This window comes from Juglans microcarpa x Juglans regia, chromosome 3S (genome assembly GCF_004785595.1).
Source record: "Juglans microcarpa x Juglans regia isolate MS1-56 chromosome 3S, Jm3101_v1.0, whole genome shotgun sequence".
Taxonomy (NCBI): domain Eukaryota; kingdom Viridiplantae; phylum Streptophyta; class Magnoliopsida; order Fagales; family Juglandaceae; genus Juglans; species Juglans microcarpa x Juglans regia.
In genome coordinates, this window is record NC_054599.1 from 13,788,094 (window position 1) to 13,814,559 (window position 26,466).

Sequence of the window (26,466 nt, forward strand, 5' to 3'; positions counted from 1 at the left end):
GCAGCAGACCGCAAGAGATTGCTACACCCGGGAGATGAAGTCAAAAGCAAAAGTTAAACAAACTCTTAAGCAAGGCCACAGGAAAGCAGCCACCCTGCCACCTTGGGCTTGAACAAAACCAGACCAAGAGGTAGGGGACGAAGAGGCACTAAGGCAGGCAGAACTAACGAGGCGACCATAGCTCCACCTCCAGCTGTAATAGAACTAGACCGAGAAGTAAGGGACGAAGAGGCACTAAGGCAAGCGGAACCTAACAAGCTGCTACTTTTGATATCGGTGGATCCTGAAAAACCAGAGAAGACTATGCGAATGGGATCCAAAATGTCCACCGAGCTAAGCCAGTCTATGAAGCAACTACTTGCCGAACATAGTGATGTCTTTGCCTGGTGACATAAGGAAATGCTAGGTATCGATGGATAGATAATAGAACAACGCCTCGGTGTAAATCCTAAGGTAAAAAGAGTCAAGCAAAAGTGTCACAGTTTTAGTGCAGAGAAATATGCGACCATTGCTGAAGAGGTGGAACGCCTTCTAACTGCGGGGTTCATTCGGGAAGTTCGCTATTCCGAATGGCTCTCCAACGTTGTGCTAGTCAAGAAGACAAGTGGGAAATGAAGAATGTGTGTCGACTTCATCGACTTGAACAAAGCCTGTCCTAAAGATAGTTTTCCCCTTCCAAGGATAGACTTGATAGTGGACTCGACAATCGAGCACACCTTGCTCAGCTTTATGGACGCATACTTTGGCTACAATCAGATCAGGATGAGCCTCGATGACAAGGAAAAAAGGGCATTCATCACCGATCGAGGACTTTATTGCTACAGAGCAATGATGTTCAGTCTCAAGAATGTGGGAGCAACATACCAACGTCTGGTCAATTGAATGTTCAAAAACTAGATCGGGAGAAACATGGAAATCTATGTAGATGATCTTCTGGTTAAGAGTAAGAAATCCGAACAGCATCTTGATGATCTCCAGGAAGCCTTAGCAGTATTGAGAAAATACAAGATGAAGCTCAATCACAAAAGTGTGCTTTTGGAGTCGAATCAGGAAAATTCTTGGGTTTCATGGTCTCCAAGCAAGAAATTGAAGCTAACCCTGGAAAAATTAAGGCGATTGTGGATATGCCTCCACCCTAAACTATCAATGAGGTTCAGAAACTAACATGGAGGGTAGCTGCCTTGGGCCACTTCATCGCGAAGTCCACCGACCGGTGCAGCCCTTTCTACAAGGTCCTGCGGAAAGCACAAGAATGAGATGAAGATTGTGGAAGGGCCTTCAGCGAGCTGAAGAAATACTTGGCTCACTGCCTTTGCTCAGTAAAACCACGCCAGGAGAAGACCTAACTGTCTACCTGGGTGTATCGCCCAATGCGGTGTCCTCTATATTAACTCGAGTAGAAGAAGGAGTTTAACGCCCGGTTTATTATGTAAGTAGAGCCTTTCAGGGGGCAGAGGCTAGATACCCCCGAACGGAAATGTTAGCATTCGCATTAGTGATCACTGCGAGACGATTAAGGCCTTATTTTCAAGCTCACCCAATAAAAGTCCAAACTGATGTTCCCTTGAGAAAAACATTACAAAAACCTGATACTTTTGGACGAATGACTAACTGGGCAATCAAGCTGAGCGAGTTTGAGATCGAGTATCTTTCACGCGCTGCCATAAAGAGCCAGGTGTTGGCAGATTTTGTAGCTGAATTCTCGAACTTTTCAGAGGAAATGGTCATTATGCCCCAAGGCAAGCAGTGATAGGTCTACGTCGACGGTTCATCCTGCCAGTTCGGGGGAGAAGTGGGAGTGCATATAATAACGGACTTAGGAGAAAAACTTGGTTATGCGCTCACACTCAGATTCAAAGTCACCAATAATGAAGCTGAGTATGAAGCACTTTTGTCAGGTTTAACAATTGCCATATCATTCGGGGCCACTGAAGTTGAAGTAAAGGCTGATTCTCAAATAGTGGTGGGGCAGGTAACTGGACAACTCCTTACAAAAGGGGAAAATTTGAAAAGATATTTGCAACGAGTAGGAGAAGAGCAGGATCTCTTCCAATATTCTACCATCCATCAAATTCTAAGAGGAGAAAATCAGGAGGCAGCTTGGCTAGCCAAAGCTGCATCAAGGCAAGAAGAATTCCCACTCCCAGATCACGTTGTAATTCGAACTATTGATGTGGCAGTAGTGGGCATTCAGGTGTCAACTGTTGAGGTCCTACAACCCCCAAGAATAAGCCACAGACATTTTGAAATTTCTCAAGAAGGGATCCTTCTGGGTGATCTGGAGGAAGCCCAAAAAATTAGGAACCAAGTGGCTCGATTCACTTTGGTGGAAGGAGTTCTATACAAAAGAGGCTACGCCGAGCCTCTATTGAGATGTATCTCCTCCGAACAAGCTCAATACGTGCTAGAACAAATACATGAAGGAGTTTGTGGGAATCATGCGAGTGGAAAGGCATTAGCAACGTGAACTACTAGAGCAGGATACTATTGACCTAACGCTCACAAGGATGCCGACGAGTTCGCCCGAAAGTGTCTCAAAAGCTAGGAAAATGCTCCACCCCCCCCCCCCCCCCGAAAAACTCACTTCTGTCACTGCCCCATGGCCCTTCGCGCAATGGGGATTGGATCTCATTGGCCCTTTCCCTGTAGGCAAAGGAGGAGTAAAGTTTGTCATGGTAGCAGTATACTACTTCACAAAATGGATGGAAGCCAAAGCTTTAGCAACTATTACGGCTCGGTCAATTACAAGTTTCCTCTGGAAATCTATAATCTGTCAAAGCTTCATCTCAGTTAATGGGAGACAGTTCGATTGTTCCCATTATCGCGAGTGGTGCTCGGAGCTCAAAATAAGAACTAAGTACTCTTCGCCGGGACATCCCCAAGCCAACGGACAAGTAGAAGCGACCAACAAAACATTACTCAACATTTTGAAGAATAAGCTGGGAGGCCAGAAGGGGGAATGGGCTGAAGAACTTCCGAGTACGTTGTGGGCATACCGAATGTCAGTAAGAACCCCAACGGGGGAAACTCCATTTTCCCTCATCTACGGAACTGAAGCCATGATACCGGCTGAAGTGGTGGTACCCACATATCAAGTGTAACATTATGATCTGAATCGTAACGACGAACGATTGAGAGAGAACTTGGACTTCTTGGAAGAAAGGAAGGAAGGAGCCATAAGCTGAGCGACAGCCAACAAGCGAAGAGTTGAACATTATTTTAACAAATGAGTCTGACCCCGCAATTTCAAAGTGGGAGACATGGTTTTGAAACAAACATGAGTTACTACTCAGGATGAAGGCAAACTAGGTCCTAAGTGGGAAGGACCGTATCTGGTAACAGCAACCGGAAGACCTGGTTCATACTGACTTAAGAACCACGAAGGACATGAGTTGCCACACCAATGGAACGTCGAGCACCTAGGGAAGTATTTTGTATGAAAAATCCAAGCCAGACCGGCGAAACACGACATCAAGAGTCATATATAATTCTATTGTTTATTCATTTTTTATCGGCCTATCTCAAGCTATTCACATAACCTTATTTTGATGGGGAATCCTTTTTAAGAAATTGAGATTTTGAGATCATGACACCTCCATATGTCCATAAGAGTTAGTACTTCATTCCAACAAAAATGATGCCATTTATCGATTGTTTGTTTTCAAAGGAGTAACTTTCAAGTAGCGTATGAAATTCTCTGTAGAGTGAATAAAGATGTAAGCTAGATAGCTACTATTAATTTTATGTTATCGTATTCAGTCACAAATTCACGTGATTATTTCAAATGCCTCCAAGGGCCATGCATGTGTGCTACCCGTAGTTCATGGGTTTTGAACGCCAATTTTTTTATATAGCATTGGTGCTTGGATTTATGCCAATATCTTTTTTTATATGGTATTGATGTTGTTGAAGCATTTTTCCTGCATGGTCAGAGTCCAACAATACGGTCGAAAACCTCACGATAATGATTTGGGACGTTGATACAGTGCTTGGATGGTCATCTATGAAATAAATAATAAACAAAGCATATAAAATATAAATAAAGAGATAGACACAGAGATTTACCTGGTTTGATATAAAGGCCTAAGTCCATAGGTCATTTGTGGGGAGAATCCACTATATTTGGTGATTTGTACAGTCTACAATGGCCTCACCTATATCTCAATAGAATGGAGGAAATTAAGATTTCTGGAGGTTGAATAAGATGTCATCCTCCTAAAGAGAGAAGATTTGAGCAGTCGTCTATGCGTAGTGAAGTCTCATTAATCTGAGGAGATACCCTCATTTTATAGAGGTCTCTTTTCTTCTTTGGATTTGCCGAGTCAAACTTGCCATATGTTGCTCTTCCCTTTTACTTATTTGAGTCAACTTGCCTTATCTCGTTTTAGTGATAGACTTCCACTGGGCTAGACCCAATTTTTATCTCCAACAGATGCTTGTGATTCTTAAGGTCGATTTGTTCAACAAAAAAGTTTTGAGAATTTTCAAGTCAACCGTGATAGCAATAGTTTGACAAACTGTAGAAAAATAACTTCTAGAAAATTGTTCCCAATTTTCTATTTTCGTGTAATGAAGATCTTCTAGAGTGGTCCATGAGGAGAATCTGCGGGATTCATAGTAAGGGTCTCCTTCAAGGATGGGCCTCTGGGAAGTTTGTTCGTGCAAACGTTCTATATGATAATCGAGCGTACCAATGATTGCATCTAACTATTCATCGTTAGCAAAGAGTTCGTATTTTGCAATTGTCTTTGTTTTTTTGTTGGCGCTAGCAGATTTTTTGTCCCTTAAAGTGATTCAATGAGGATCTTCAAGGAGGGACCTAGCCGAGATATGTAGATTCCAACAAAGGCTACAAAGGATGTGTTCTTAAGAGGCGTGTTCGTGTGTTGGATAGCTAAGCGGATTTGTGGTTGAACGTTTCAACGATCTCGATGGGATGTGCATATTTTCCTTCTTGTTGCTACTGGAGACGATTTTCCCTCCTAAGGCAATTTGTTGCTTGGAGGTTAGGGAATGTTTGTCATAACTTGCACTTTGGTTCCATTCCAGGCAATTACTAAGCCCATTGAATTGTTCCCTAAAGGTAACCTATGGGAGACTATTGCGAAGGTAGGAAGCTCGTTTCCAAAGGTAACCTACACAAGGCAGTTGCAGTGCTCAGAGGCTTGTTCTCGAAGGTAAGTCGTGTGAGTCAGGTGTGGCACGAATGTCAACACTCGGCGTTTGCTAAAGGAGACGCTCGTCCGCCCATCAGATTAGGCTAACACAAATAGCATGTGCGTTGTTAGACATTTTCACCAGTATGGGAGCTGGTGTTACCCCGATCGCATGTGCGTTGTGAACACCAAACTTTGCTAAGGGTGTGAGAGCCTAGCCCGACCGCTCATCAGGCTAGGCGTTGTTGGATAATGTTGCCCGAAAGAGGCACAGGAGATGCTCAACCGCATTGGCATTGATGACCAAGTTCGAGTAGTGCCAACACTCGGCTTTGAGTTCGGCAAAAGAGAACTTGACAACGCTGGCAAGGACTAACTCCCCTATGCAAGTGGTGTTGTCCCTTGTTTCACCAAGTGCGAGTGGAGCTTACACTCGGCTTTTTTTAATGTGCTGGCGTCAAAGGCTGGGTGCGAGTGGGGCTAGCACTTGGCTTTGAGGATGGTGGGAGAGATGCTCAACTGCACTGACATTGATGGTCAAGTGCGAGTGGGGCTAGCACTCGACTTTGAGGATGGCAGGAGATGATGCTGGACCGTGTTACTTTGGCGAGAGACATACTTGACCTCGCTGCTGCAGGAGACAATTTGTTGTCCTAAGGCAGTTTTTTGTTGGGAGGTTAGGGCATGTTTGTCATAGCCTACACTTAGATGGTCAAGAAGCTTGTCGACTCTTTGGGTCCATTCCAAACAATTATTGAACCCGTTGACTTGTTTCCTAAAGGTAACCCACGTGAGGCTGTTGCGAAGCTAGGAAGCTCATTTCCAGAGTTAACCCGCACAAGGCAGTTGCTGCACTTGGAGGCTTGTTCATGGAATTAACCGAAGCGAGTCAGTTGCGGCACGAGTGTCAAAACTCAGAGTTTGCTAAAGGAGATGCTCGTCCACCCATAGGATTAGGCTAACACAGATAGCATGTGCATTGTTAGCCATTGTCGCCAGTATGGGTGCAGGTGTTGCCTCGATCGCATGCTCGTTGTGAACACCAGACTTTGTTGAGGGTACAAAAGCCCTGCTCGACTGCTCATCAAGCTAGGCGTTATTGGCCGTCGTTGCCCGGAAGAGGCGTGGGTGATGCTCGACCGCATTGGCGTTGATGATTAACACTTAGCTTTAAGTTTGGAAGAGATGTTTGACCAGGTTGGCAAGGACTAACACCCTTATGGAAGTGGTGTTGTCCTTCGTTTCACCAAGTGCGAGTGGAGCCTACACTTGGCATTAATTGAAAGAGATGTGTTGGTGTCGATGGCTAGGTGCCAGTAGGGCTAGCACTCGACTTTGAGGATGGTAGGAGAGATGCTCAACTGCACTGATGTTTATGGCCAAGTGTGAGTGGAGCTAGCACTCAACTTTGAGGATGGCAGGAGATGATGCTAGATCGCATTGCTCCGGTGGGAGACGTACTCGACTGCGCTGCTATAAGAGGAGCTATGCCCCACCATATCGCTATGGTGAGAGACATAGTCAGCCACTCTGTTGTGACAGTGTTATAAACTCATTATACTATTCTATACTAGTGTCTAAATTATTCTTATTATACACTTGTACTATAGAGTTTAATTACATGTTATTATACTATAGTAGTGCATGTTATTATATGTTATACTTAGTATTATATGTTATTATACTAGAGTGTTATCATACATTAGTATTATGGTATTAATACTATGAAGTTTACAAATTACATATACTAGTCTATTATAAGAATTAACTTTTTTTTTTTTTTTATGAATGATGATAAGAATCAAGTCATACTAGTATATTATTGAATTTAACAATATAACTTTAGTTACATAACTATAGTACATATGATCAATGTATAGATAAATACATATATTTTTATAACATATGTACAATCCTGGAGTCACAGGGTAATATAACATATGTACCGACTCCGACCTTGACTAGAACATGAAAAAAAAATCTAACTCTGACTCCATTTTTTCTGGGTCCGAAAAGAGCTAGAATAGGGTCGGATTCAGAATCAGATTTTCGAATTTTTGCTCAGTACTAACCTAGAGACATAAAAAAAAAAAACTCTAAGAGCCCCAAGTCACACATGGTATATTAACTTACCAAAATGACAATGCAGTAGTATCCGGTTCTCTGTATCCTCAACAAAATGGTTGTTCTACCTAGGAGTGAAAATCGACCCTATCGATACAGTTTCGGTCCAAAATCGAAACCGCACTAACATCTTTTTCAGGGGATGATATCGACCAAAATCGACTGATGAAGGAGGATAAAACTGGCCTACGTAGTTTTGACCTTTTATCATCGATTCAGAGGTGAATTTCATAACAAAATCATTACAAAAACTAGAAAAATTAAAAGAACCCCCATCAACAAATCTCACAACATATATCACATCAAAATCATTACAACAAAATCATTCCAAGAACCCCCATCAACAAATCTCACAACATATATCACATCAAAATCATTACAACAAAATCATTCCAAGAACCCATCAACAAACCTTAAATGAGTCAGAGATGACAAAATCTGAGAGAGAGAGTTGAAAGCCTGAAAGTTTGAAAGGATGCAAATGGATGGAGGGAGAAAGGAACGACAACAGAACAAGAACTTCATCAACAAATCTTAAATGGATCAATGGAGAGAGAGAGAGAGAGAGAGAGTTCTTTCAAGTAAGAACGGTACACTAAGGTGAAGGGGTGGCTCGAGGGGTTAGAGGTGAAGTTCTAATCCAAAACGGCGTCGTTTGGTGTTTTAAACCAAACGATATCTTTTCATATATATATTTTTTCAAAATTGTGGATATAAAACGATACTATTTAAATTATTTAAGTGAAACGACGTCGTTTTACCATATATATATATATATATATAATGTATATATAATATCGGCCGTTCGGCGGTTTGAACCTAGTTTAGATTGGGATTGAACCAGTCGACATCAGATTTTTGTTTTTCCTTTCGCCGGTTGTTCGGTTCTCTACCGGATCTGGGCTTCGGCGGCCGGTTCCGTTGACGACTATCAGTCCCATTGATTTAGCCCTAGTTCCACCCACTCTACAATATGATGAACAAACGGCCCTTACCCCCTCTTCCTTAATTCCTTTTCCAGTTCAAATTAAAGCTTTAAACCCTAAATTAAAATCTGTCGAGTGCCGAATTGCCCAGCCCATCAAGCGGCCGCTCCTTCGCTGCTCACCACCCACCTAGCAGTCTAGCTCCATCCACCGTCCACGGTAAGCTTCCTCTCTACCTCTCTCTGTTGTTATTTCTCGGCAAAACTAAGGACTGAACTTATTACATCATGCATTTTCTTTGTTAGCTTGGACTTGTATTGTATTTATGGAGCTTAGAAATCGAGAAACTGGAATGGGTCATACTTTGTCTTTGATTTAATACATTTGAATTTTGCATCATGATACGTGCTCCCAGATTTGGTGTTTGCTGGAAGTATGCTATTTCTGCTTTAACATTTTCCAAATAATAGTTTCGGTTGGCTGTAATTCGTTTCTCCTTTTGCTAAATCTAGTAAAGCAGCCTCCAAGCCGTCACAGTGAGAAGACTCTGCTTTCTGGACTCGCTTTACAATGGCTATTCTCTTCCACAAATTCCAACAGGTAACTCTCTCTCTCTCTCAAGAACTTTGTTTTAGTTTTGCTGGAATCGTTATTCTCCATTTCTCAGGCATGTGCCTCGAAATTAGTCATCATTGGATCCTTTTGTTTTCCTACAAAACGCGGAGAAGTGAAGAAAAGAAGATGGTCAAATTCGTTGGGTATTGGATTTTCCATTAGATCCAATCTCATGCCACCAAGAAGCTCTGCTCCACTCAGCTTAATCTACGACTATTATTGAATTGATTGAGTTGGGTTTCTGATTTTATACAAACCTAGGACAAGTATAACATAAGATTTAAATTTGTTTTGTTCTTCTTATTTTTTCATCTTTTCTCAGCAACTAAAAAAATTGGTGAGAATGGGTTTGAAAGTTGTGACAGTAGCACAGATGCCAATTGAAAACCCATGTAGTTTACTCTCTCTCTCTCTCTCTGAGAATGGGTTTACTTTTGTTGAATTTTCATTTTCTTTAAATGATTATTTGCTTTAGGCCTCTCGTTGCGTTTTACATAGATGAGATGAGATAAAAGTTGAATAAAATATTATTAGAATCTTTTTTTTCTTTTTGGGGATTTGAAAAAGTTAAATTGTTTATTGTATTTTGTTTGGGAGTTTGAGAAAGTTGTAATGATTAGATGAGATGAGATGAGATGGTTTGAGAAAACAAATCAGGCCTTACTCTTGAAAAATGCATTATTAAAGACAGACTGGAGGAGTTCTTAATAGATTGAATATGTCAAAATGGAGTTAAATAAATTGCTTGACATGCCTAGCATGGCCTCTAATATGTCAATTGAAATGAAGGACCTGGATCGTCCAAAAGGTCATAGTCATGTAGGATGAAACCAGCATTGCAGGATCATTATTTGGGATTGTAGGATCCAATTGTTCGATCAGGGGAACAGGGGGGCAGCAAACCAGCTAGAATATAAAGAGGAAGTTGAGGACTGCATCAGTCTTTTGAAACTATCTAGCATTAATTTGCAAATTTAAGACATTTTTGGGCATGACAATCTGGTTACAGAGGAAAATGGTGAGTTGTTCACTTACAAGTTGTAAATTGTAAATTATATGGTGTATGAATGAATGAAGGCTTATGTGCTTAGTTAAATTAGTATGCCTAACATTAGAGAGTGGGTGAGCCGGGCTGGAAGCTTTCCTTTTGGGAAGAAGCATGAGCTTGGAATGGCATGCAAGGTGCATATTATCACAACGAAGACCACTTATTCACCGTAGGCTTTAATGTGCTCATGTATTTAACCTGCTTTTTTTATGCAATTTTTATTTTCTTGCATCCCTTATTGGTGTTTCTTTTTCTGCATTCTTTAACTGAATTAGATTTTTGCTTGATTATGAATTGAAACTACAATTTGAAATTATATTATGATTTTTTTACTTGTAAATGGTATTCTCAGGCAGTGAAAAGTCTTGCAAAAAATCCCATGTTTGCTAAGGATCCTAGACAACTACAATTCGAAGCAGACATAAATCGGCTGTTTCTTTATACCAGGTCCATGTCACTTTATTATCTTATCATGCCACCACGGAACATGAACTGTACGTGGCTTCTGTTGCTCAAATTACCATTTGTACTCATATGTAAAGATAGGGGGGCAGAATAAGAGTTATCAGATTGATGGATAGTTCTCTTCGATGGATTCATTTTTTCCAACATTGTTGATAAACATGGTTATATTTTAAGTATGGAACATTATAAAATAGAGCTGTTGTGGCATTTCTCCCCTTACAAGGTCAGGAATGCTAATAAATTTTAAAAATCAAACATTAGTGAGGTATAAAATAATCCATAAAGCAAAAATAATTCAAGTTTTATCAGATAAAAGGTCATCTGTAGCACTTATTAAAAATTCTTCGAGTCTTGTGCTAATTCTCAAGAATCATGTAAGAGAAAAATAAACTTTAGGAACGTCTAGGCCTACGTGTCTTCTCCCTTAGCAATGTCCTGTCTCTCAACTTTTCTGTCACATTGTCCTACACTAGGCTGGTTAACCCATAAAAACAAAACAGTGAGCCAAATACTCAGTTGGTTTTGTTGTTTTAATTTATATTCTAAAGTAGGAAGCAATACGTGAAACTGTAAACATACCATAATTCAATTAAGCTTTTCCTTTTATCATCATGCATAACTTAAGCATTACTTCTTTTTCATTACATACAATCCATCAATCATTGATACAATTACCCCCTGTGCCCATGGGTTGGGCAATCTCAACGGTCATGATGGAAAAGGGAGATGAACATCACTAGGTGCACATACCATTCCAGCGTTGCTATCCACCCGGTTATCCATTGCTAGTAGTCATCATTTATTCGTCATTAGTCATCAGTCATCAATCGTGATGCAATCATTCAGTTACTTCCTTTTATTTTTCATTCCCTTTTCCTTTCTTTCTTTAATTTTTTCAATAGTAATAATAATTACATACATATTCCACACCCACTTCTAAGTTAATATAAAAAACTTCTGACCATTTGGATAAACAAATACCAAGCCTGTAAATTACATAGACCTGCTATTTTCTAGCTCCTAATTTGGTGTTATTTCAAGATAGAAGTGAATGCACCATGATAATTTAAGCATCTGAGTATTTTAAGATTGAGATTGATACTAACAAATGTATAGTTTTGGGGAAATTTTACTTTTGAAGCTTCATAAATCTTAACTCCTACAGTCATGCTGTAGATTAAACTTTGTACATGCCACTTATTTTGATGAAGTAAATTCAAAATAATTTTCATGAACTGCTCAAGTTGGGTGCAATTTAGAACATTTACTATTATTTAAGTAACATATATATTCAGAAATTATTCCTTCCATTTCACAATAAATATATGAATCTGAAGAAAAGGGCTTTTAGGTGGTGGATTTTCTTTTAATGAATGTATAAACAAACCATGTTTATCAAATTTTGAACAGAGATCTGTTTTTGTTTCATGTGAATTTGATGCTACCTTTGTCGTTCGGTACATATAGTCATTGCTTGTCCTAAATTTCAATTTTTGCTCATGAAAGATTTAAACGTCCAGCTACAATCGTTTGGGAAGGAATGCTGAAGAGGTGGATGCAGAGGAAATTATTGATATGGCAAATAAAGCCTCCGTTTCTGATCAACAGAAGCAAGTCCAAGAAAACATCCACTCACAAATCAAAAGTTTTTGCATGTCTATGGATGAAATTCTTCTCCCTAATAATAAAAAGATAGATGAGGCATTCGAATTGCCTCCACAATCAGCTGCTGCTCCTCGTCGTAGTGGCCTTAGTTTTGCTGTTGGCAAGGATGACCAGCCTAATTACCATGCTGGTAAGGTTCCATTTGCTATCCAGAAAACTTTTTACAAACTTATTATGAGCATAAGATGGCATGATGCACCTTGACATGTTCAGAATCACATAGTTTTATTCTGTCATTTCCTATATGGATGACATAATGGAATGATCTTGATTATGAGGAATATGATGTTTTGGTTTGTTGGGTTAATGAACAGAAGTTCACTGGTTTACTTAAACAAGTTTATCTATTTGGAAAGTTAAGAATTACTCAGAAGTCAAGATTCAATCTTTTCCATGTGAGGTGCCAGCAAATGTGCGGTGGTGGGGGGCTTGTTGCAGCAGTGTCCTTGGGGGAGGACGGGTGAAGATGCCTCCAGTATGTTTAAATTGAGTTTTAAGGCTTGGTCCTTTGTGGAGGGCAGTGTCCATGTGTTGGCCTCCCATGGACTGGTGCTGGCACTCAGCCTAAGAGTGAGTCTTGCAGGAAACTTCTTTCCTTCATCTTGTGTTGCAGAGGTTCCCTTGACATCTCAGTCATAGGAAACATTCATTTGATCTTTTCTTCTGTCAGCTTGTATCAGTTTTGTTTGTCTTGATTAACTTTTCATCAAATTGTTGACCACAAACTGTTGTTTCTTATGTCACTAGTAATATGGGTAAGTAATGCCCTTTGTGGCCTAAATATTTAGACCCTATCAATTTGGATGCAATTTCATGGAATTTTGAAATAGATTTTTTTGTAAATTTCGAAGAAAAAAGGAAATTGTAGAAAATTTCATGGAATTTTGAAATAGATTTTTTTGTAAATTTCGAAGAAAAAAGGAAATAGTAGAAAATTTCATGGAATTTTGAAATAGATTTTTTGTAAATTTCGAAGAAAAAAGAAAATAGTAGAAAAAGCACCGTAAGAATCACATGTATTGTTTGACCATACTTCATTATTTGCTTCTTCTGTACTCATCGTCTGTTTATGCACAGAAACAGCAGCCTGAATTAATTGTTTCAGATCCCTTGTTTCTGATTACCCATGTGTGTGTGAGTTCTAGGCCCCGCCATAACTACTGAATATTGACGATTTTTCAGCACAGTTATACCAGAAACAAGGCCATCAAAACAAGCTGAGGTCTCTGAAAGACTAAAGGACCTCATTGGTTACCGACTTGATATCAAGCCATCTCAAATACTCCACGAAGAAGCTGGGCAAGGCTTATTTTTAGATGGTGAAGCCGATGTGGGTGCAGTCATAGCTTTTTACCCCGGCGTAATATACTTCCCGGCTTACTACCGTTACATTCCTGGATACCCAAAAGTTGATGCGCGAAACCCATATCTGATCACTCGGTATGATGGAAGTGTGATCAACGCCCAACCTTGGGGTTTTGGTGGTGAAGGCCGTGAAGTTTGGAATGGCCTAAGCATGGCAGAATTTAAGCCAGATATGCAAGGTGTTGAGAAGGGTTCAGAGCGTGTCTGGAAATTGCTCAGTACTCCTTTGGAAGGCACACGAGCAGGTATCAAGGGTGATGTATTGGAGCGGAGAAACCCATTGGCTTTTGCTCATTTTGCTAACCACCCAGCAAAAGGCATGGTCCCCAATGTCATGATTTGCCCTTATGATTTCCCTTTAACTGAGAAGAACATGAGGCCTTATATTCCAAATATATTGTTTGGAAATGCTGAAGAAGTAAAGATGAAAAGATTTGGCAGCTTTTGGTTCAAATTCGGGGGTTCAGGAAATGGTGGGTCAGATGTTGCTGTTCTGAAGACACTGGTTCTGGTGGCTACTAGGGCACTTTGTGATGAAGAACTGCTCTTAAACTACAGGTTGAGCAACTCTAAGCGACGGCCAGCCTGGTATACTCCTGTGGATGAAGAGGAAGATCGAAGGAGATGGAGCTAAATTAGTGTAAGTCGACTTAAAGCCATAAATGCATCGGATTCCTTCATTTTACCCTGGGCCATATTTATTTCTTGTTCTTACTTCGCGTCAGGCTTCATTTCTACTTTTGCCTAAACCAACTTTCCCCCCATGCCTTATGTTTTCTTTATATGCAGAGTCTGGAGCAACAACTGTTACAACTTACAAGGGAATTGCAGTTAGTTTTATTTTGCAATTAGTTGTTTTATGAAATGATCAAGATGGAAAAGAATAAATAAATGGACATAGCTGGTGACGTTACTAAACAAAATGATGATATTCAGGCATTTGCCATGATGGATTCAAAAAATTTGGTTCCGAAGGGACATTTGTTATCCTGCTTTTAAGCAGGCATGGTATCCAAGTCAAATTGTATTTTCTACCTTGTCTCTTTATAGCTCACTGCAAAGCTTGTGCACTTGCATTGTTTGGCTTTTGGGCATTCCTAACGGGAGAGGGCAATATTACCTGTTGCGTTTGGTTGTTGCCCGCTGCCTGTCAACATTTTATATTGGAATTCCTCATGCTTAGGTTTCTATTCAATGCGACTATATTTATGGCATCACCCAATAATCCCATTTGAACTTTCCGTGCCCGTCTTGTCTTATCATATCTCTAAATTACTCAACTGAATGTTATCCATTATATTTTCAATTGTCAATCAATCAATCGAGGCCAACAGGTGAGGGGAGGGCACTTTCCTTTCAGCTTCTTCACTTTTGCCCTTTTGATCCCTTGAGATTTAGCCTTCCCTCCATCATCTTTTCACGTTCGGCTTTGCTTGGTTCTTAAATTTATTTAAATTCATTTTAATTTATTATTACAATTTTTTTAAATTTTAATATAAAATATAATAAAGAATTTAACTTTTTCAAATTTTAAAATAATAATAATATTAAAAAATAATATTTCAATAATATTTTATAATTTTAACTTAACTTAACTCAATTTAGTTCAACATCCAAACATAACTTTAATCTGAAATTATCCTAGTACCACTATAACGCAGCGAAAATATCTACTAATTCACTCAATAAATTAGTTAGTCATCAAGTATGTAATTAATTTGATAAACAATCAAATACATAAAATAAATAAAGTCTGTAATACCAATTTTGGTTATGAAGGGAAACCCTTTGAATAACTTCTCAAATGTGAAACCCTAAGGAGTAGTCAAACTCAAAAAAGTCAATCTTATTATTTGAAAATCAATTACAAGTAAATCACAATTACAAAACCTTTGTAGCTTGACTTTCTTACTTGACCAGACAAATGATCTATTTGTCTTCTATCGCAGTAGCAGTCAGAATCTCTGGTGATTTTCAAACTATTGGCTTCCTTCCTGAAACTCTAGTGGCTAAACTTGATCACCTCAACTCCTACACAGAGTATGCATGCACTCAACAAGAGAGATAAAATACTAGATCTTACACTCAAGTAGCACTATCTGAGAGAAACAGTATGAAAATTTTCAAAAGAATTTCTCACCAAAATTCCTACAACCTTGTCTGAGTTTTGAAGGTCTTAGGAGGATTTGACTGGTATTTTTGAGTTTTGTTCAAGGTTTTCAGAATGGATTATTTTCTCTGATGTTTTGTTTGGTTCTGTGGATGACCTTGTATCTTTTTTTAGGGGTTGTTCCTTTAGCTCTCCTATAGGAAAACAAAATATAGTTACAATAAAATTTTATATGATACCAAATTCTAATTTGATAATATATAAAAAAAAATATATCTATTAAGAAATGGTTAACAATTTGCAAGACACCCTTTAAAACTGCCTATTTGAGAGCATTGCGGACAAGAACAAGAACAAGAACAAAAGTATAAGAACCTAAAGATGTACAAATTAGACAACGTTATAATTTATATATATTATAACCTTGTGTAATTTCGTTTTTAATTTTTTTCCTTTTGATTCTAGATTTGTAAAGTATATTTCTAAAAAAAAAAAAAAAAAAACCTATGTGATAGATAGACTGTTGCAAACTTAATGTTTTTCGTTAGGTAAGATAGACGTAACAAGGGTGCAAATCTAAAAGTTATCATAGCACAAGAGTTACACGTGCAAATTTACCCGATGCCCTTACAGTATCAATTATAACAAGAGAAAAACTTCAGAACGGACAAGGTGTAATTTGCCTTTTTACATGCTCCAATGAGATAGAGACACATCAGCATCCATTACTTTTAGAAGATAATCTTTACCACATGAGATTCAAGCCCGCGTTCAAAACGTCATGACTTTTGTTCCATTTTCAAGCAACTCTTCCTCCCTCTTCGATTTGTTGATGTTGCTTCAATTCGTTCTCGCTATAACACTGGCTCTCTCTCTCTCCTTTCGTCCTTATCGGCTTTTCTTCTAAAATTTCTATTTTTTTTTTCTATTGAGGCAAATCGAAGAAAAAATTATCTTTAGGCCGAGATTGATTGAGTTTTATTTTAGTATTGAAAAAAATAAGTGGATTACAACAAATTTGCTCACTCTCTCTCTCTCCCCACTTAGGAACTTCGGAAAGATAGTTTTTTCAGCCCATAGTGCACCACCGAACATCGGTTGCTCTGCACGAAATCTGAAAGCACAACCCAACACTTGTTGTTCCTCCATATTCTTCCCAATGTAAATTTACATTAGTCTACCAAAAAGTTTTTGGACGGAGCAGTGATTATCGGCTTCAAAAATCTTTCCCAAATTTCTTTCCAATGTTAGTATGAAAAATTTTGGGTAGAGCTATGATTTTTGTATTTTGTAAGGTATCACACGAGATACCAACACCAACCCAGAACTCAGAACATGAAAAGAATGAAAATGAGAAAGGGATCAAGAAAAGAGTAAGAATGAAACCAAGAATTCACTTTATTGATTCGTGAATAAGGTTTTTGAGGAACCTCAAACCTCCATACACTTTCAGAAATGATCTTAAGCAACTGAGCAACTTACAGTGAAGTTCTACTTCGGTATTTATACAGATGAATGTAAAAGAGTAATAAAACGACGTCGTTCACTCCTATCTGCCTTTCTTCCCTTCTAAGCCAAATACACTACTGCACTAATGGAATAAAATGCAGAGTTTCCCAACTTCAATCCATTAATTATGTTATTCACACTGCGCACCGTTTTGTCTTAGTCGTAACCCTCCATTCTCTTCCTTCTTCTCAGCATAATTCCTTCATAACTCAAGCTCTCTTCCAAAACTCAATCTCTCCTTCCATATACCTTATAATCTCCACCCCTTTAAGGACCTTGTCCACAAGGCTCTGAAATTTCCCTCCTCCTCAAAGAACCTTGCCCACAAGGTGTGGGTAAAGATTTCCCAGCCTTCATAACAGTTCCCACGAGTTGTCCTCAATTGGTGCCCCAAACCATTTAACCAATAGTTCTGTTGCTGCCTAATTTTCACCTTCTTCAATCTTCTTTCCAATATTACCTCAGGCTTGAGTTGAAGTCTTTCTTGCGTATCCATTGGAGGTAACACTGGGAGTGATGAAATACCTTGGCCCAACTTATTCTTTAGGCATGATAAATGGAAGGCAGGATGTATTCTTGAAGATGTTGGTAAATTAAGCCTATAAGCAATTGATCCAATCTCTTCTATTACTTGGAATGGACCATAAAATCTTGGTGACAACTTCAAATTATGTCTCATAGAAACTATTTTTTGTCTATAAGGTTGAAGCCTCAAGAAAAACCAATCTCCTATCTCGAAAACTCTCTCAGTTCTCTTCATATCAGCAAAGAACTTCATCATTTACTGAGCCTTCTATATATTCAACAAGGACAACAGCTCCTCTCTAGACTTCAATTGATGATCCACAGCTGCACTAGCAGTTGTTACAGGAATACATGAAAGTAATTTGGGAGGCACATACCCGCAAAGGGCTTCAAAAAGAGACATCTCAATAGATGTATGACAAGTGGTGTTATAACACCACTCAACCATGGTTAACCAAGAACTCCACTCCCTCAGCTTATCACTTGTGTAGCACCTCAAATATCCTTCCACAGATTTGTTCAAAATTTCAGATTGCCTATCTGATTGTGGATGATAATTAGAACTGAAATGAAGAGAAATGCCTTGGAGCTGAAACAATTCCCTCCAAAATGAACTTGTGAAAATAGGGTCTCTGTCTGAAACCACTGTCTTAGGCATACCATGCAATTTGAAAACCCCTAAGAAGGATACTTGAGCCAACTTGCTTGCTGTGAATGGATGGACAAGGAAAAAAAATGAGCAAACTTGGTTAGTCTATCAATAACAAAAAATATCACAGAAAATCCATTAGAAGGAGGAGTCCTTTCACAAAATTCATGGAGATGTCCAACTATGGAGAATGAGGGATTGGTAAAGGTTGCAAAAGCCCTGCTGGATGCAAATTCTCATGCTTGTTGGTCTTACATGTAACACATTCTTTGACTAACCTTCTAATGTCACTCTTCATGCCTTTCCAAAAGAAATCCATATTGGCCCTCTATAGTGTTTTCTTGTACCCCACATGTCTAGCCTATGAACTGTTGTGAATATGTTGTAAGGCTTTAGCTTGAAAAGGAGAATTAGGGACCGGTACCAATTTGTCTTTCCTCAACAATAGGCCTTGCTGGATACTGTAATGCTTAGGCCCTTCCAAACCTTGTTGAAGCTTAGAAATAATGTCATTGATAATAGAGGACAATTGAAAGCTACTTTTCAACTCTTCAATCCAAATGGAGGTAGAGAAATTTATCAGGGCCAAGGTAGCAGATTCATCTTCAGCCTTCCTCGACAGACCAACTGCAACTACATTTTCTTTGCCTTTTGTAGTCAATGGTGAAGTCATAGCCCATTAACTTGGATAGCCACTTTTGCTGAACTTCTGTCCCAACTTTTGCTCCAAGAGATACTTCAAAGCCTATTGATTTGTTTTAATCTTAAAGGTTTGGCCCAGCAAATAGTGCCTACACTTGCTCAAAGCATACGCGAGTCCAAAAGCTCTTTCTCATATGTGGATACAAGAGAGCCTTACCCTTCAAGGCTTTGCTGTAGAAGGCAATTGGTTAGCCTTCTTGCATAAGGACAACCCCCAACCCAGTACTAGAAGCATCACACTCTATTGTAAAAGTCTTAGAAAAATCAAACAACCTCAAGACAGGAGGTTTAGTAACTGCCTTCTTCAACTTGCTAAAGGCCTAAGTAGCAGTGTTACTCCAAACAAAAACATTATTCTTTAACAGATCAATTAATGATGTTGCAATGGTGCCATAGTTTTATAAACTTCATATAGTATCCAGTGAAACCAAGGAAGCCTCTCAATGCTTTCAAAGATCCAAGAATTGGCCGCTCAAGCATAGCTGCTAATTTTGAAGGATCAGCCCTCACACCCTTAGTAGAAATTACATGGCCCAAGCAATTAATTTCCTCCAAAACGACCCTCAAATGTCTCAAATGGTCAGATAAGGAATTGCTGTAAATAAGGATGTCATCAAAGAACACCAAAACAAACTTCCTTAAGAAGGGCTTGAATATGTCATTCATCAGCCTTTGAAAAGTTGTAGGTGCGTTAGTAAGGCCAAATGGCATTACTAAAATTCATAGTGGCGTTCATGAGTTATGAATGTTGTTTTCTCAATGTCCTCTTCCTTCACTCTGATATGATGATAACCTGATCGAAGATCCAGCTTTGAAAAAAACTGTGCACCAAACAACTCATCATGTAACTTATCAATGATAAGTTTTGAAAACTTATCTTTGATGGTTTATTGATTCAAGGCACGGTAATTCACACACATTCTCCATGATCTATCAGCTCTTTTAACTAATAAAACAAGTGAAGAAAATAGGCTTTGGCTAAGCCTCACCACTCCTGACTTCAACAATTCCTACACTATTTTCTCTATTTCTATCTTCTACTAGTGTGGATATCTAGAGGGCCTAATTGAGATTGCGCCAGTGTTTTCCTTCAAAGGAATTTGATGGTCAAAACTCCTTTTAGGAGGCAATCCCACGGGTTCAGCAAATATGTCAGCAAACTCATCAATAACTGCAGTAACTTCATAACCCCACTGTTAACTACCTGCTGAGAATCGTATGCCATCAACTACAGGAACCAACTATGTTGATTCAGTAAGGAAGATTTCAAGCACCCTTCCCCATTTTTAACTTTCAAATCTACACTTTTCAGACCTTGTAAAACTACAACTAACTGTCCCACCTTGAAACTCATAGCCATAGTTGAAAAATTCCAATTAATGGGTCTCAATGTTCTCAACCATTGAACTCCCAGCACCACGCCATCAGGGGAACGACGTCGTTTTAATCCTATAGTTATGTTTTAAACACAATTGAAACGACAAATTGATATCAAGCGACATCGTTTTATTCATTACGTATTAAAAAACAATAAGTAGAACGACGCCATTTGGTTTAAACTAAACGGTGTCATTTTGATATCAATTCGTCTTATTCCTCGCCTCTTCTTCCTCATGTCGCAGTTCTCATCCTCTCTCTCTCTCTCTCTCTCTCTAGTCTATACTCTCTCAGATGAAACTCGGTCTGAGAACTGACCGTGAACTGCCACATAAATGAAGTATCGGCCGGCGTCGGCATTTCTCCTCCTCATCAACCGGTTTCGGCCAGTTTTCTCACCCAAAACTTAAGCATCAGTCGGCATCAGTTTTATCCAAAAACCGCACTGAAAGGGTCGGTTTTCACCCCTACTTGATAAGGTGCATCAACTATATATTTTGTATTTTTTTAATTTTTTAAAAAAATTACAAAATATACAGTCGTGGCATCCTTTCGGTGCACTTAGTCGTTCCCTCATGACAATAGGTATTGCTACCATGCGCCCAGGTTTGACAGTTGGGCGTGTCCATTAATATAAATTGTTTTTTTTAAAATAATTTTTAAATATTTTTAAATATTTAAAAAAAATACTAATATACTAATAGTAACTTCTTTAACTATTAAAAAAAATAAAACAAATAAAATACATAAATAATCAAATTGAGGAGAAAAACTCATACGCATAGGATTATTTTCCTTTGACAATAGATGCGTGGCTTGGGCCGCAGACCAATAAATACAAGAATGTGCGATCAAGGTTGTATCTTTAAAGTTATGTTGTAGTAAATCTCGCTCATGTCTATAATTTTCAAACAATTCTACGTTCACAACTTCTACAAGTCTAGAGCTGTTATGTGTCTAAATGTGTCGAAGTTTTCAAGGAGTCGTTATCCATTTTCTATATATTAATCTAATTCCATGAGATGTGTTACGTATAAAAATAAAACAGATTTGGTGGGGATCGATGTTGGACATACTTCCCATACATCTTTCAAATTCTTTTCAACCTTATGATCATTTAATACCAACAAAAACAAAAAAAAAAAAAAAAAAACGATTCTCTGACTGATCAACACGAGCATTAATTTTTAATTAAAAATAATTTATTACAAATATTCGTGTCTCAACAATACTATTTATCATTTATAAATCTTAAACTTTAAACTTTAGTTTTGAGCTCAACATAATAAAAGAATACAAAATCTGACATTGAAAATTCAATTTTTTTTTATAATCATTATTTAATTATTACAACTTTTTCAAACTTTCAAACAAAATATAAAGATCAATTCAATTTTTTTAAATTCCAAAACAAAATAACTTTAGAAAATTATATTCTAATAATATTTTAATTTTATAGTATTTTTATTCAACTTTTTCTCTCTCATTTCTCAAAACCACATAAAATATTTTAATTCAAATTATTTCTAACTCATCTCAAATCAAATATCTCACTTTTATTAACAAATTATCTCAACTTATTTCATTTCAACTCATTATCTAAATTCCAAACTAGGCCAAATATCTCATAATTCTGTAAATAGTAGTGAGTGTCCAAACTAAGCCTAAGTTTATGTGACTTCCAATGCCATTCTCATGCGACCCTCATTCTCAAATGCAGGGCAATTTTTTTTTTTTTTTTTTTTGTTATCTGTTTTATTTGGTCATGTTTAGAATCATTAAACCATACATAGTGATTAAGAAATAAAATTTGCAGTTTTAAGGTATATAAGTCTTGTGCATTTCCTTTGAAATAAGGTAGGTAAATCTAGAATCCACATGAAAAAATTATTTTTTAATAATAGATCCTATTAATTTCTTTTAAAGGAAGTGCAACGGCATCAAATACTAGTTTTTGATTCAGCCAAGAGAGATATTCTATGATTGTTGGAAGAAGAGCTAATTGATAGAAAAATTTATGATTTTTTGCAAACAATTTGTTGTGTATTAGAGTTTGATTAAAGCAATGTATGTATTTTATAATATTCTTATCAAATTAGTTCGAACAATGTAATATGTAGTTAATTGCATCTTGTATGTCGCATGCATTTTACATGATGAATCTTATTTATTTATTTATTTTTACATGCATTTAGTTAAAAAGTTAATTAATTGTTTATAGGCTTATGTTGTATTAAGAAGTAAGACTAAAAGAAATTTATATTGGTTTTCTATTGAGAATAAGATTCGAAATTCTAAATGGATACAAAATATTTGAAGTACAATTAATAATAATAATAATAAAAAGATCCGGGTACAACCCGAATTTTCGGATTTCAAAAAATCTGGATTTACTCGGGTTTCGGCCCGGATCTAACCTGACCAACCCGGTTTGGGTTTCGGCCCGGGTTTGAAACTCGGGCTCCCGGATTGAAACCCATATGAACACCCTTAGCTACACTATCTAAGTTTGACGGTTGGGCGTGTAAATTTTTTTTTTAAATAATTTTTAAACATCTTTAAATATTTAAAAAAATACTAACACATAAATAGTAACTTTCTTAACCATTAAATTAAAAAAATTAAAAGAAATAAAATACATAAATGATCAAATTGATGAGACAAACTCATACGCATAGTATTATTTTCCTTCGACAATAGATCATGCGTGGCTTGGGCCGCAGACCAATAAATACAAGAATGTGCGGTCAAGGTTGCATCTTTAAAGTTACAGAAATGTATTGGATTCCGAATTCGGGAACTAAATAGTGTCCGAATGAATTTTTTTTTTTTATTCTTTTTTATTTAATGATTAAGAATGTATTTTTTAATGATATTATAATTTTTTTTAAAAGAAATGTTTATAATAATTAAAAAAACATATGAAAAAAAAGAAATGAAAAATTGAAATATACTATTCGGTAACCTATTCGGGACACAAATTCAATAACTGTAGCACCGCTCTTAAAGTTATGTTGTAGTAAATCTCGCTCATGTCTATAATTTTCAAACAATTCTACGTTCACAACTTTCCGCAAGTCTAGAGCTGTTCTTTGTCTAATTGTGTCGAACTTTTCAAGGAGTCGTTATCCATCTTCTATTAATCTAATTCCATGAGATGTTTTACATATTAAAAAAAAAAAAAAAAAAAAAAAAACAGAATTGGTGGGGATCGATGTTGGACATAGTATTTCCCATACATCTTTCAAATTCTTTTCAACTTTATGTTCATTTAATACAAAATATATATATATATATATATATATATATATATATATATAGATTCTGTGACTCAACACGAGCATTAATTTTTCTTTAAAAATAATTTATTACAAATATTCGTGTCTCAACAATACTATTTATCATTTATAAATCTTAAACTTTAAACTTTAATTTTGAGCTCAACATAATAAAAGAATACAAAATCAGCCACTGAAAACAATTTATTTCTACTTTTGGACAGATTGAGGGTTTGTTTGGACACTTACGCTTGGTTTGGATAGAGAGATGCTTCTAATATTTCATCTCATCTTATCTTATCTAATATCATATCATCTCATCTCAATATCCAAACATTATAAATACAAATATTTTTTAATTTCAAATATTTAACTTTTCCATCTAACCATTACTTAATTATTACAATTTTTCTAAACTTTCAAACAAAACACAAAAAATAATTCAATTTTTTTAAATCTCAAAACAAAAATAACTTTAGAAAATTATATTCTAATAATATTTTAATTTTATAATATTTTTATTCAATTTTTTCTCTTATTTCTCAAAACCACATAAAATATTTTAACTCAAATTATTTCTAACTCATCTTATCTCAAATCAAATATCTCACTACTATTATCAAATTATCTCAAATCATCTCATTTCAACTCACTATCTAAATTTCAAATTAGGCCAAATATCTCATAATTCTGTAAATAGTAGTGAGTGTCCAAACTAAACCTAAGTTTCTGTGACTTCCAATGCCATTCTCATGCGACCCTCATTCTCAAATGCAGGGCATTTTTTTTTTTTTTTCTTTTCTGTTTTATTTGGTCATGTTTAGTATCCTTCAACCATACATATTGATTAAGAAATAAAATTTACAGTTTTAAGGTATATAAGCCTTACGCATTTCCTTTGAAAAAATGTGGATAAATTTAGAACCTATATGAAAAAAATTATTAATTTTTTAATAATAAATCCTATTAATTTCTTTCAAAGGAAGTGCACTGGACTTGCATACCTTAGGACTATATCTAACATTACTCAATCGATGATTGATTTAACTTCCAAATAAAAAAAAAAGTCTTCCAAAATAAAGAAAAAATTTTAAAAGTTCCTTCCAATTATTCTTCCTAATTTCTTTAGCTTTAAAGGTTTGATGCTCAAGTAAGAAACCTTCCTCCACTTTCGGCTACGCCAAGTAAACTAAGGACTTGGCGTAGCCGAGAGTGGAAGGATTAAAATCCCTTAAACGTACGAATATAAGAAAAGAAAGCAGAGCATGTATAATATTCTCCTTACACTCTACATGAATGTTTAAACAGTTCCAAGTTTTTTTCTTTTTTTCATTTTGTTTATGAACTTTTGAGGTTGGCGTTTGAGTTAGGTAAACGCAAGCCTGCATCTCCTAAATGTGTGGTGTGTGTACATGCGCATTTCTATTTTTTTCCCCACCTTTCAACTACATTTCCTAGCCAGTTTTTGAAAATATATTGCTAATCTGAATGCAACTTACTGAACACCAAACCAGTCCAGTACTTAATTGATCTTTTGTAATGAAAATATTATATAAGAAGGTACCCATGCATGCATGCAGTTTATAAATTTGTTTAAGTGTCTAGATTCATATGTTTTTTTTTTTAATTTATCACGAAGCAGCTTAAACGATACGTGACAATTTTTTTAATTAATTTAAAAAAAAATTATGTTTATAACATGATGAATGAAAAGTTGCCAAACTTATAGATCATTAGACTACATATATAATTTGAAAGAAAACTCGATCTTCCTCCAACCCGAGGAGAAATTTGTGATCTAAATATTGATGACTACTAGCTATAAATTGGTTGTGTATCTAATTAGTTTTGATAGAAAATAAAATATAATATAAAAGAAGACGGAGAAAAGAGAAACAGGGAAAGATATTTTTGAGGGATATATTTTTACTTTCTCAATTCATATTGAATATAAGGCATACATTCCTATTTATAGAGAAATTACATTGAGATTAGATAAAGTAAACATTAAGAAAACCAAATCAAAATAATATCAAATTAAAGTGATTCGATAATCATGAAAATCAAATCAATATAATATCAAAATAATATATATATAATTATTGATTTGATATTATTTTCAAGTACAATTGAATTAATCACTTCGTTTATTTTTAGAAAATATCTCATTCCATCTAATCATTATAACTTTTTTAACTTCTAATATAAAATAAAATAAACAATTTAACTTTTTTAAATTTTAAAATAAAAATAATATTAAAAAATATATTTTAATAATATTTTATTTAAATTTTTAATTTTAATCTCATATAATCTCATCTAATCTCATCTACCAAAACAAACGAAAAGTAAATGAAAGTTAAAAGGAAGTTTCGTTGAACAGCCAACTTGCAGGAAATTAACAAACACAATCAAAAAGAAAAAATCAAAATTAGAAGAGAAAGAAGGGTTAAAAGCTGTTTTAGCCGTACGTTTGTCCCAGTCTGTGCCATGCACCCAATATTGGATGGTGTTGGTTACCTTAACGCCAACCATGCATGCCAAAGGTCTGTTGATTGATTGTGATAATTTCTAAATTTCAAAAGGCAGTGTTGGAATAGAAATAATATTATAATATTTGAAAAGGGAGGTTTGGAATTCAAAATCCCTCCTAATTACCCAAATGATTAAAAAAAAAAAATTCCTATCATGCATAATATTTTTTATTATTAATCCTTTGGGCAGTGTTTGGAATAGAAAGAATATTATAATATGGGTGCATTAGGAAACTAATTGGGAAATTAAAAACTTTATTACATATATTAATACAGTTGAACTTTAGGTTATCGGCCGCAACCACTTCCCATCCTCCAAATTAATGTACTCAATTCCTGGAAAAGGTGTCAACCACCCTATTTGTATTCGATCCAAACCTTGACAATAAACCAAAAGAACATACAATATTCTCAACTT

General features: G+C 36.4%; 1 protein-coding gene across 6 annotated transcripts; it reads left to right on the forward strand.

Annotated features, from left to right (window-relative positions):
- The first annotated feature begins 8,265 nt into the window (after positions 1–8,265).
- On the forward strand, positions 8,266–14,398 carry LOC121258286. 6 transcript variants are annotated; one of them, XM_041159750.1, is made up of 6 exons: positions 8,266–8,425; positions 8,719–8,806; positions 10,222–10,316; positions 11,855–12,129; positions 13,187–14,004; positions 14,154–14,398. In XM_041159750.1, the coding sequence occupies exons 2-5, from the start codon at positions 8,777–8,779 to the stop codon at positions 13,996–13,998; spliced, it is 1,212 nt and encodes a 403-aa protein (XP_041015684.1). In that variant the 5' UTR covers positions 8,266–8,425; positions 8,719–8,776; the 3' UTR covers positions 13,999–14,004; positions 14,154–14,398. The 6 variants fall into 6 exon arrangements, with proteins under 6 accessions (XP_041015684.1, XP_041015683.1, XP_041015688.1 ...); XM_041159749.1 differs by having other exon boundaries at positions 13,187–14,398; XM_041159754.1 differs by lacking the exon at positions 10,222–10,316 and having other exon boundaries at positions 8,298–8,425; positions 13,187–14,398.
- Positions 14,399–26,466: the final 12,068 nt, after the last annotated feature.

Coding starts and splice junctions, on each gene's coding strand:
- LOC121258286 (XM_041159749.1), top strand. CDS start 8,777: ATGGCTATTCTCTTCCACAAATTCCAACAG. Junction 8,807..10,221: donor TCTTCCACAAATTCCAACAG/GTAACTCTCTCT, acceptor TGGTATTCTCAG/GCAGTGAAAAGTCTTGCAAA. Junction 12,130..13,186: donor CCAGCCTAATTACCATGCTG/GTAAGGTTCCAT, acceptor TTTTCAGCACAG/TTATACCAGAAACAAGGCCA.